General features: G+C 45.2%; 1 protein-coding gene across 4 annotated transcripts in view; it reads right to left on the bottom strand.

Annotated features, from left to right (window-relative positions):
* Positions 1-59: 59 nt before the first annotated feature.
* LOC125738445 (coiled-coil domain-containing protein 91-like) overlaps positions 60-12,736 on the bottom strand; it is an 85,672-nt gene continuing 72,995 nt past the window's right edge. For all 4 annotated transcript variants that reach the window (XM_049007379.1, XM_049007378.1, XM_049007380.1 and 1 more), the window contains one exon: positions 60-774. In XM_049007379.1, the coding sequence (XP_048863336.1) occupies positions 628-774 (147 nt within the window). In that variant the 3' untranslated portion in view covers positions 60-627. The remainder of the gene's footprint in view (positions 775-12,736) is intronic.

Genomic DNA, 12,736 nt, shown 5'->3' on the forward strand with positions numbered 1-12,736 from the left:
TTATCAGACAGCTCAAGGGTAAAATCATTTAAAACAAACAAACACTATTAACACAGGAGGACACCCACGAAGTTTATTTGTGCTGGACACAGGGCACTCTGAAGTTAGATGCAATACATTCACTGATGCGATCTCCTCCTGCTGGTTAGTTAGTGAGTGAGTGAGTGCTGGTCTTTCCATTACATTGTTAAACTGACCACTGTACAGGTTCACTGATTGTTATAGTCTCTTTCTTTCTCTTTTGTTTTTTTTTTTAGAAAGCACAGTGGGAGCCAATCGGAGGGACACCATGCCTTATGACAAGCGATCCCAGGACAGAGGCTGCGGTCCGAGCTCACCTCTGATTATAGGGTGCTTGGGGGGGGGGGGGGGGGTCCCAGGGGTGTGGAGAAGGACAGAGGAGATGCAGTATGGTGGGAGAAGGCTGGCGTGGGACAGGAGCAGAATCACACATGCTCAGGACTCAGCGGAGGCAAACCCAGACACACTCCGTCCTCAGCCACGGGCAGTGCATACAGTTCACAGCAGGCGATTCTCTGTGGCTGATCCCGACTCAGAAACCTAGTGTGCGATCGGCGCAGGGGAAAGCCGGCTGCACATCTACCCCCCCATTTCTTTGCGTGGCCGTCAGAGCGAGGGGCTGCTGGCGGAGGTGTCCGGGCTGCCCTCGCCCTCGACGGTGCCGTCCAGCATCAAGCTTGAAAGCTGCTTCTGAGCGCAGGACAGGAAGAGCTCCAAGCTGGCCAGGTTCCTCTGGCGCGTTGCGCGCTCCAGCTGGACGGAAAGAGGAGAGCACGTTACCGGGGCCGGATGTTACACATGCGGGCGGTCAAAGCACGGTAAAAACTCCATCGAAACGCAGACTGACAAAAGAGAAAAGCCGATAAAAGCGATTGTCAAGTTTAAATGCATAAGTGCCTTTTTTTGTTAAAAGTTAGAGTTATGCAAATGTAAAACATTCACAGAGGAAGATGACAACTTCACTTCACATCCAATGGGGCATCCAGCCCCCCCTTACTTTCAGGCTACTGTAATCCGCTTAATCGCAGCCCCTTATCAATCTGAATCATCGCCAGAATGGGTCCAATGTAATCGCTAGATTCCCCTAGAGGAGTACATTTCTCAAACACTCTCATTAGCAATTTACATAATTGGACCCATTCAGTTGCATGCTTCCAACTATACAAGTTGCTACAGTAGTTAGCAACTATGCTTCTTGGAAACGTAGCCCAGAGTAAGAGTCACCTAGCGAACAGCCTTACAGAAAAAGAATGCAGGGGCCACACAGTGATTCCCATGTGACCAGCACTATGATCGCGGATGACTAGCGCGTCTCTGGAAGCTCTAAGCCTGCTCCTTCCAGCCACTTTCAGCGCACAGCTTCTCTGGCCCAAACCGAAGGGAAAAGCTGAAATACAACCTGACGTGTGACATTCAACAAGATGTCGGTCGGAGAGGAAGGCGGACCACGTCGAGCTCGGCAGCTGGCCCGGCTCCGGCCCGTTCGCTGGGGCGGGGGGGCCTCGCTGTGGTCTGCGTCAGGCGGGCACTGATGATATTTCCAAAGAGAAGGTACACAGAATATCTTCCTGGCCGCAGCCAAACCAAAGTTCGACGTGAAGAACACGTGCCCCCCCCCCATCTTTCTTTTTCTATTTTTACCTAGTATTCCCAAAAGAACGATGATCTAATTTTCTAAATAAACGCCGAGGCTGTTTTTTGGCCACCGGGGGGCGACCACTCCTCAGGCCTCTAGAGCGCCACCCAGCCAGGTCTGATCACTTTCACAGGCACCTTTTTTTTATTTTTATTAATGAAGTGCTCCGGCCAGGACCCCGCTGCTACTCCACGCCCTTTCAGCTCTCGCCTCATTTGATCCTGACCTCTGACCTTCAGCTCCTGAGGTCAGGACAAAAATAGCTTAAAAACCTGAAGCTCAACAAACAAGCCTGACATAGGTTAGAATTGTGGACAGTGGAAAAACCTTCGTCAGACCCAAAGTGCTCGATCTGCTGCACGTAACAGGATAACAGGCTAAATGCAGGTGTCAGATGCTGGAGGACCACAGGAGCTCAGGGAAGCTGAGAAGCCGCAAATGAGACACAGCAACATTAATCAGACACTCCGACGTGTGACAACAGGCTTCTGCATCTGCAGCGTCAACCATATGAATCAATTATTCAAATATATATTTTTGCAAAAATGATCAAATAAAGAAATCTATTGCAACAACAGTGAAAAATAAAACTTTAAATATTCCGTTTTCCATCCATTTTCCAAATGATTATCCTAGCCAGAATTGCAGGGAATTTCCAAATAAAACTCTAGTGAGAATCCATCAAAGAACCATATTGCAACTATGATGATGCCGGATTGTCAGGTCAGGAGGCCGTACTTTTATTTATCGACATGATCAGTGAAAAGGAAAACGAAATATTCACACTCCCTGCACCTTCGGTCGGGTCACGCATTCAGTCCCAGAAAGCAGCCTTAGAGGGATGCAGCCTCTGAATTCACACACAACCACTGTAAATCGAGTAAATGGTTTTTGAGTTGGACCACACACACGGTCCAGCAGCCTATCAGATTGGCCCCGAAACGGCTCAATTCCGTTTCTCTTCCACACAGATTTCAACACCAATACCAGGACGCAGAACACAACCCAGGCGTCAGGGAGAACATCAGAGCAGGCTGGAGATAAACGAGAAGGTCCTGCATCTTCAGGGACAGACCCACATGAGCAGAAGGTCACGCTCCAGAGGAAAAAGGCCGATGTGTCAAAGAAAATAAAAGCGAAGCGGATTCAGTGCACGAGTCAAACTGATGGATGGCAACGCAAAAGGGGAACCGAGAAACACTACATACAGGCGTGCTGGACTTCCAAAGAAAACTTCAGGACCAAACCAGAACCACATGGACGTCGGGGGAAACCACGGTAACAGAGAGGGCTGCCTTTCCATCTGCTGATTGAGGACGGCACCTGGGAACAGGGGGGCAGAGGCTGCCAAAAGGGGGAGTGCCGAGAAGGTACACAGGAGCGACCACTGAGATCGTGCGCGGAGATCAGCCACAGGGTGGCTCGGGAACGCCGTTAACAGGCTGGCGTTAATAAGAAACAAACAGCCGATTACATTTTCAAGTATAGCGTGAGACCTCAGGTTTAAAATCCAGTCTTGTTCACAAGAAGGTCACGCAGTAAATCTTTTAGCGGTAGCTTGGAGTACACGATCCATGTTTTTGCTCCCTAGGGAGCTATGAGGGAGCAAAAACATGGACCGGCTGTAGATCCCCGAGAACTGCATTGGGAAACACTGGAGTAGAGGCTCTGGGGGCAGTCAGATGCTTCATAAAAACAATTCCTCATAATGTTCAGAATTCGAGCCACAGTTTCAATTATTAATGTCACGATAAGAATGTTTATTCTTATACTACTAAATCTAGGTGGAAAAAACTAACAGCTGAGTACTTACACCTGTTAAAAGCAAAGGTAAGCTCTAATGTGAGGTCAGTAGGGTCCGTTGAGAAAAAAAAAAGGTTTTTAGCCAAAAAAGCATGCAAATACCATTTAATAAATAATAATAACAAAAGTTAGAAAGTTGGCCCCCTTTAACAGTCACACCACATGACAAATAGAAGCCTGCACCTGAATTTTATTATTTACATTTTTATATAAGGCTGGTGTGGATCAGCCAGTATGAATAACTGCCATTCAGTGCAGCCTCAGGGTATCCACAAAGCCCATGATCACTGCCCTGCTGGCTGAGTGTAACCGCTGCCTGATTAATGAGGTTTCAATGGGTGGCTGACTGATGAGGTATTACACGCGAGGGGGCTCCCCGAGCCGGTGAGCAAGGGTCACTCGCTGGCCGCGGGGGCCCACCACCCATCTGCGAGCCTTTCGCTCGTTCGGTGAGCTAACCCCGTGAGCCCAGGGAACACGTGGCAGCAAAAAGGGCAGAGAGGAAAACAGGAAAACACGCGGGGCCCATCTGCCCGGCACACGTCCCGGGGCCAGGGGGTGTCGGGGGGGAAAACACCTCCTGCTCAGCAGCTGTCCTCAGGAATGTGGGTGGAAAAACCTAACCTTGCTCCATCCTTTGGTGTAAACACATACAAGTTCCTCTTGCCCCCCCCCCCTTTTAAATTTAGAGCACAGGTGCTCTGGGGGCTGCTGACCCGGTGGTCAGAAATAGCTGCTTTTTCCCAGGGGCCACGAGACGGCACCCGGTTACGCGTCAAGCTCCGCTACGGGCTTCCCCAGAAGAAGAAAAATAAACGCAGCTCGATAAACGCTTTGCGAGAGTGCTGGAGCGTGCCTTCCAACAGGCCTTTTATTGTCCATGGCTGATGCTTCACCAGACCAAACTGAGGAAGGAATGCACTGCAGATGGTCCACCTCGTAAAAGACGGACACACAAAGGATGAGGAGGGTGGGGAGGCTTGGGGGCACCGTGTCTTTTATTAACTTAAAAGTCTTCCAGTCTTCCCTTCACCTGCTGACCGAGCCATCCATGGGGAGTTTATGCATCTCAGTTTCAGGTCTCTTCATGTTTAAGTCAATAAAAAGACACACCTTCATTTATCTGAAGGAGTTAGGAACAGGAAGTCCAGCAGATATGACTTGGTTATACAGTATGGATGGTGGGACAGGTTAACAATAGCTGGGGAAATGCTAAAAGTGGTGGTGCTTTCTGGGAATGGATGAAAGCGAGAGCTCCTTCAGAGCTGTGACGTGTCACCAAACACTCACCGCGGATGAAGTGGAGGAGACGCACTCCCACAACAAGCTTTGTTATCTATGCCCATGTCCCAGGCCCCACCGCCGTCAAACGACCCTCGGCGTCGTCTGGCGTCCCGCTGGAACGGAACCAGCTGCTAGGACATCTGGAATGTGGATTGTAAACCGTGGGTGGGGACACAGATGACCATGTGTTCCTTTCTGTGCACATACCGCCTCGCTGAACCCAGAGCTGCCCTTAAATTTTCTCCGGGTGTGTTGTAGGCCAGAAAAAAGGAAGACATCTTGGCTGTTTTTACAGGCAGTCGGCAGAGTGCAAAGCAGCAATGGGAACTGACGTGAATTTAGGGAATTTAAAGTATCCACACTGTCGGGTGATGATCAATTCACCATTTCAAGTTTACATTCTTCAAAGCGCATGCCAGAAATTTAAAAAATAGGTAAGCTACTTATATAGTTGCCTGTTGGCTGAGAAAAAAATCTACTCAATGTATCCTTTTATTGGTCCAATAATTGTTCCGATAATTTGCAGCTTTCCTCTTCGTCATCCTCATATGCAGTTCACTGCTCCTCCAGAGCAGTACTGAACAAGATAAATTAAAAGTATTTGTGCAATAACAAGCATCCTCAGCTCCATCATGCAATGGGAGGTATGTTCGGGCCACATTTGACCCAAGTCTTTCTGGCATTGAACAGCCCAAGTTTCTGTACATCCCACTGCGGTGTGGCGGGTTAACTTCCTGGTTTCCTGCAGCCTGTCTGGCTTTCGTTAAAGGCCGGTGTTGCCCCCATAGGACACAGCTGCGGCTCTCTTCAGGGACTGCTGGAAAAGCACCTTAGTGTGTATTTAAAACACGTTAGAACCATGGCAACGAAACTACTTCTGCAAATAGGTAGTCAAGTAGCACAATGAGGCAGCTGGGACTCCGCGGTCCTGATTAAGCTATAACCGCTGAGGGCTTTCGGGATAAACGTCACTTGGATTTAAATTCTATTTCAAGTTAACGCTAAAGGATTTATTTTTTTGGTACTGCTGAGTTGATGGGGACAGTATCACATTTGCGTAATCTGAGGAATGGCCCAGAAAAGTGCCATTGAAGAATATCTGGTAGTAAGTCAAAGATGGTATCATAAGTTTCACACTTAATCAAACCTCCAGACTCCAAAGACCCTCACATGATTGTCATGTGATCTAAGAAGTCTAGTGACATCATGATGCTGGATCACCGGAGGAGGTTGAAATTCCAGGGAATTTCCCACATTCAGATGAGACGATGAAGGCTCTTGGATGAGTGGTGAAACGTTTTCAAGATCCAACAGCGAGTCCAGCTGTTTTTGACATATTACTATAAATCATACCATGACCGGGGTGACTGAAAACCTTCACAGACATACTGTGCTCAAGACCACTAGTGCATATAATTCTGACTGCTTCTGCATGTATAAAGTGTAACCACAACCATCAACCGCCTTGGGGAGAGAACGTGCCGTTATGAGATGTATATATTGTCTGATTTCCTCATTTAAACTATGCCAGCGTAAAACCGAGATGCGTGCTGCTCTAGGGCTGCTTTTTCACATCATTGTTCCTTTGCTAATAGCACTGTCAACATTACACAGACCCTTTAGATTTGTTTTTTAACTAAACCTGATGCTCTGGCAGATTCAGTTACGCATCCACCCCTCCTCCTCCTCGTCAATCTGCTTCCCGCTGGATACTTCCAACGATGCCACAGTGGCCGTTCCCTTTCTAGGGGATACCCAGCCCTTGTCGGGACTGAAATCCGGACAGTATGGTCCACTTATAAAGCCACCACTTGGATCTTCCTAGACTACCTATCTAAAATGCCAGGTCTGCTCCTTGGAATGGGATCTGGGGGCCACCATCACCCTAGACACCTTGGTGGGCAGCTCTAGAGACCTCAGGCCAATAAAAACTTGAGTGGAAGTCAGTTTTTAGCTGGACCTTCATACCCAGACAGAGGGCTTTCTACTACATAAAATTCCACTCCGTAAAGTTTTGTACTGATTTCTGAGGGAGTAAAACCAGACTTCATGTGTTCTCATGAGGCTTCATGCCTGTTCCCAGTGTGGAATTTCACTCCTAGGGGAACCTCTTTTGACGACATAGGATAACATTTTATAAGGCCATGTTTGCTGTACCTGTGTCAAACTTTCAATGAGGTCTCATCCAGATAGACTTGCATGTACCACCACATCTCCAGGTGGACCTGCAGGTACCACCATGTGTACCACATTGTGCAGACTTTACACCTGTCTTCCCCATGTCTTAAACCGTCTTGACTGACAATTTGTCTGGTTCACCTCATGATGCTTCGCTGTCTTCCACAGAATTAGTCGTAGTTTTGTACTATACAGGCCATCCTCAGGTTATAAACAAGATCTGTTCCCTAAGTCTGTCTTTAAGACTAATTTGTAGTGAAGTGGGAAAAATATTAATACAGAACATAAGAATAATAGTTATACAGTAATAACAGCATCTACATACGGCGCTGTACTGTACCACGGGCCGATGAACAGCTGAAGCCACTCAATGTTTTCATGAGCATCACAAAGTAGCATGTGAGCGTTTGTTATTATGAACCACTGTATTAGACCTGAAATTTTTTATATAATGTTTAATGTAAGTTACCATGAACTTTATGGTAGTTCATGGTAATATGGTACGTAAGTATGAGTGGTTTGTAAGCTGGACATTCTTAATTCAGGGACTGCCTGTATGTAGTGTAGTGTAAAAGTTTTAGCCATTCAAAGAACACGTTTCAAGCAGATTACCCATGTAGCGTATTTGTTCAGAGAATAACACAATTTAACATTAGGACATATGTGTATTTAGAATAACAATAAAAACTAACCAGAATTTGTTCTGTTCTCCAAAACATTACTGACGTCTTATTGGATGGTTAGAAGAAAATTCCTGCGGTTTCCAAATTTCTCACCCCAGCCATTCCATGATTTCATTAAAGTTCAGCGCCAGCTCAATTAATTAATTAGTTAGAACAAAAAAACTCTATGAGGTATTGATTAGGCAAGCACGGTATGCTAGTGGTTGAGTAAAAGAATTCATTTGAATGATTTTTTTCAGCTGAAACTGGTTAATCTGGCAGAGTGGAATTGTGGTCCGAGTTTGCCGTGGCCAGTGCAGGCCAGGAACATCCTGCGGGCCGGTCAGACTGAGTGTGGGGTCATACATTTGTTAAACTTCTCCACTGCCATCACCGGGCCTCACGCCCAGTCCCATTCAGCTAGATTTGGTTATTTCAAAGGGCCCGCTCACCTATGTTACAGCAAGCAGACCTCCAGTGTGCAAGTTACAGATTATATCACTTCTTTCTGACCAATAGGTCTCATAGCTCATTTTTAGCAGCATTTTGTGCATGAAAACAACAGTCATATGCTCATTTCACAGCCTAAAATTAAGGCTCTGATTTTGCTTATGTCAGTAATTGAAGCACGGGATCTAAATGGCATTGTGTCACCTTGCAGAATTATGATTTCACCGCTGACCTTGCACTTCTCCGCAGGGCTGCAGAGCTCGGGTCCTGCCAGAGAGCCTCGCTATTAAATGCTGGAGAACAAGCGTCCGCACACCCTCACACGGGAGCGGTGTCGGATGTCCTGTCCTCCCAGGGCTCCACTGCGGCGCTCCAACTTTCCTCGTCTTGGCTTATAATGGCTTCTCCAGCCATCTCCTCTGCCAGGCCCATCTTTGATGTTCTTCCCCTTGTGTTACCGTGGAGACGGTGCTCCCTGTTCCCTTCCAGCTCACTCTCGCCCCCTCACCGAGCGGGGTGGTCTCTCCGAGTACCTCGGTGACACCCACGGGGGGCGCTCTTACGCATTCGGTTCTTCACGGTCGCTTTAAGGCTGCGGCCCCGAGGGATTCCCTCTTAGCATTAAACAGGTCCGTCTAAACCTTCCAAAATCACGAGATATGCGTATGATGTCAGCACGCCTCGGAAACCGACCATCTGTCTTTGCTCCAGTAAAGGCTTCCGCCCGATCAGCCAACGGCGGACTTGATTGGAACTGCTGGGATTAAATAAATGGGGAGAGCAGAACAAGCAGCCAAGGCGGCTGTTTTGGCTTGAAGAAAAGGACCAACGGACAGTGTAAATGCGAGAACCGGAAGGCCGGGGTTAGGACTTACACTCAGCCTCTCCTTGTCGCTCTCCAGCCAACAAAGACTGCTTTACATAACTGGTAATTAACACCTTACTCCAGATTAGTGGGCCTGTGCCCAGTGACATCACCTGCCCCCCAGAACATCCATGTTCTCCCACCTCTAATATCTTTTGAGGATTTATTTCTATCCTATTATTTTTTAAATAAGTGATACATCTACTCAATTAAATTATTCCTCTCTAGCACCAACTTTTGCAACCAGGGGCGCCGTAAGGGTGTGGGAGTTAGGACGAGTCCAAGGGCCCCTGAGTGACAGGGGTGGGCTCATAAAAATTTGAAAAACAACTGGATTGGTCTAGATTGAGGGGCCCAATATGATATGCTTTCATGGGGCCCAAAATCTTTAGCAACACCTCTGTTTGCAACACATTTATCTAGCCGATAAAAGTCTTGTCTATGTACGTAAAAGGCAATACATATGAAGGGGGTGTTTTGTGAAGCTTGATTCCTCAGTATGCTGGATTAATTTAAGCAAGAAGTCATGATTGTCCAATAGGAATACTCCATACCTAAACAGTCATGATCATTACTTCTAGCTTAACTCCACGGAGTGCGTCTGGTTAACATAACATAAGAATGACTTTCCTTTTTTTATATACTCACTGCAACCCTGGAACATGTTTAGTGCACAACCTTTGGTAGGGATGAGGGAATTCTGGGAATGGGCAGGAGCTAAAATCACCATATGGAATTGTGTTAGCACTGTCAATAGACACTCTATACAGTCAATCTTGACCAGTGAGGTCAGGGAATGCTCTGTTTTACACCCTTATTTATGAAGCCGACGGGCGATTCTGAAACACCGGTTCACTGAACGTGCTTTTGGATGCCTTCATGCCACTCTAGTTGGAGATTTTTAAATATGATTAGCAATTTTGCCACGCAATACTGATCACGAATATAAAATAGCAGTCCTGAAGAGCAACCAAAGGAACCATAAAGTGAATGTTGGCACCTGGTTATAAAGAAATGAGTATGTTAAGGACCCTCGCTGACAGTCGTAATGATCATCCTCCGAAACATCGTGTACGTTTAAAGCCCTGTTGTCTTTGAAACAGCCATTAAATTAAATGGGGCCCATGTGTTAGTGGTCAGTCCCGCAGCGAGTGCGAAGCGGCCTTTTTACATCTCGCGAGCTGCAACAATCTGTCACGCAGTCAGGATGCGAGGAGCGGCCTGGCTAATGCACCCAAACATCTGGAAGATCTCACCAAAGCACTCACCGGCTACATGCTACTTTGGAAAGAGCTCTTTTCATTCTTGCGACTGGGCTACAGCAGCACATTCGTTGAGTGTCAAAAGGAGAAAACTGCTAATCTACCAACTGCTTTTTTGCCAGCTATCCTTGAGTGCTACCTCAACCAACTGCGACACAAATCAAAGGTACAACAAACATGAAGAGGAATAAACTTCCAGAGAAGTTGAAATGTGCTGGACAGATCTGCTTCCTTTAAAGAAATTCTAAATTCACATCCAGAGGATTGACATTCCATAAAGGCTGTCCGTTGCCTTGTGCCCTCTGCTTCCTGGTATAGACTCCAGGCTCAGCACAACCCTATGCTGGAAAAGCAGTTATGGAAAAGGGGTTGTTCATCAGGACGGACCTTTCTTCTGGGATAAACTGCCGTTTTGTTTGATACCTGTTGTCAAACAGAGGTTGCTAAGCTTGTTAAACACAACAAAACATAAGTCATTGATTTTTCGCATGGTGAGGTTCGAAATTCCATAGCCCTGGCTGCGTTTTGGTCTTCGTTAGAGCGGAGAATATTTTAAAGGAAATTAAAATGACTGACATTTATACAAGAGCTGCTTTCATGGCTCAGTGATTGAAAAAGCCATGCGATGACTGCAGCTGATTATTTACTGTCCCAGTAAAATCGGGCGCTGACGTTATGATATCACAGGCATATCTTCACGGCAGCTTAAATTATAGCTGAACAATCATCCATGAATATGACGTTTCAGAATGTTACAAGCTGGGCGACTTCTGACAAAATAAGCCAGGCTCTCAAAACTCTTGAACGCGACAAACGCCAGACTCACATGTCGATACAATTTACTGAGTACCACTGTTATTCTCATCACACACACACACACACACACACACACACACACACACACACACACATATATATATATATATATATATATAATAAAGACTGAATAAAAAAAAAAAAACATACAATGTATGAGTGGAAAATTTCAGAAGCATTTACTTACACATATTTAGCAGAGACTGCTATTTAAAATTAGCTAAATTAGTCTTCCCCTTAATTTAGATATTAAATATTCAAAATTATACATTGAGGTAAAACAAAAATAATAATAATAAAAAAATCAGAAATGCCCATTATTAATAAGCTCATTCAGTTACTGTGCATTTAGTAATGATACTGCAGCCTTCCGATCAACATCCTTGTTCAGACATGCATCAATGTGACTGAGTCACATACCCCTCCCCAGTGTAACTGCTTTGGCAAAAGGAGCGTTCACCTGACAGCCATATAGTGTAACCTTAACCTAAATTACTTCTCCTCTCCGCATCATCATGTTCATGACGACAGCAGTCATAACAGAGTGAGTAATACCAGCGCAGAGCCCCTGACTCAACAGATATTCTACAGTGGTATAAATGTCTAAATGTGAAACTCTGACTAGGTCTTCAAACCTAGCAATAATTGAAAAGGTAATAAAGTGGGATAAAATCATGACAAAAGAACATTAAAATATGATTTTTTTATTGTTTATTGATTTTGTTTTATTTATGCATATTTGCACTGGTTTTATGCCAACAATTAAATTATTATTATTATAAATTTTATTAATGTTTGCCAAATTGAACTTCTAATTTATATCCGTTTACATTAGCATTCATTTTCCTTTACACGATTCAAATATGAATACAAGAAAGATTTAACAAGGCAACAATTTGAGTGAATATATTCAGAACTGCCAGTCCAAGTTCATATAAAGATGTACAGTCTTTGTATTTAGTTTACAAAAGTATTACAGAGCAGCATTAAGGTGAGATGGGGCTGCAGAGCCAGAATGATCTCACCAAATAAGGAGGCCATTTCCAAATGGGGACGGACGTCCGAGCTGACAGTCGTCCTACTGCCTTTTTAAAGCTTGTCTGTAAATTAAGACGGTCTACAGCTGAGCATTTCAAATATACTTTAGCTGATCTGTGATTTTTATATTATTTGAATACCTGGGTTATGCTCATCTTATGTTAATCAAAGCATATTTTTGGCTGATTTCAGCTACAACAACTCAATTCAAAACAAACTTTTTTTTTTTTGTACTCAAAAAAGGTCACTTATGCATACAGAAAACTATCAGATATTCTATAAACTTGCCTAAACATTTGCCTGTTAGTGGGCAGTGATGGAGGGGCGCGCACTTGTAATTGAATGATTGCAGGTTCGAATCCCCAACCAGTAAGGCACCACTGAGGTACCCTGAGCAAGGTACCACCCCCAAGCGCTGCTCCCTGGGCGATGAATTAGCTGCCCCCTGCTATGTCACGATGTCATGTATGGGTTAAATGCAGAGAACACATTTCGTTGTTGTGCTGTGGTGTGTCAACAATGACAATTAATCACTATATTCTATATATTTGCCTATCTTTGGCTTAATACTTGTTGCAATGAGATACTTGGTATGATAGGCAGCCACTATAAACACTATATAGGACTGACGTGCGGCCCAAGACCTGTGTACAGTGACAGAGAGCTGCTTCACACAGACAAAATAATCACACAAACAAAAGACAGTACGATTAAAGGTTGT

This window comes from Brienomyrus brachyistius, chromosome 3, assembly GCF_023856365.1.
Source record: "Brienomyrus brachyistius isolate T26 chromosome 3, BBRACH_0.4, whole genome shotgun sequence".
NCBI classification, from domain to species: domain Eukaryota; kingdom Metazoa; phylum Chordata; class Actinopteri; order Osteoglossiformes; family Mormyridae; genus Brienomyrus; species Brienomyrus brachyistius.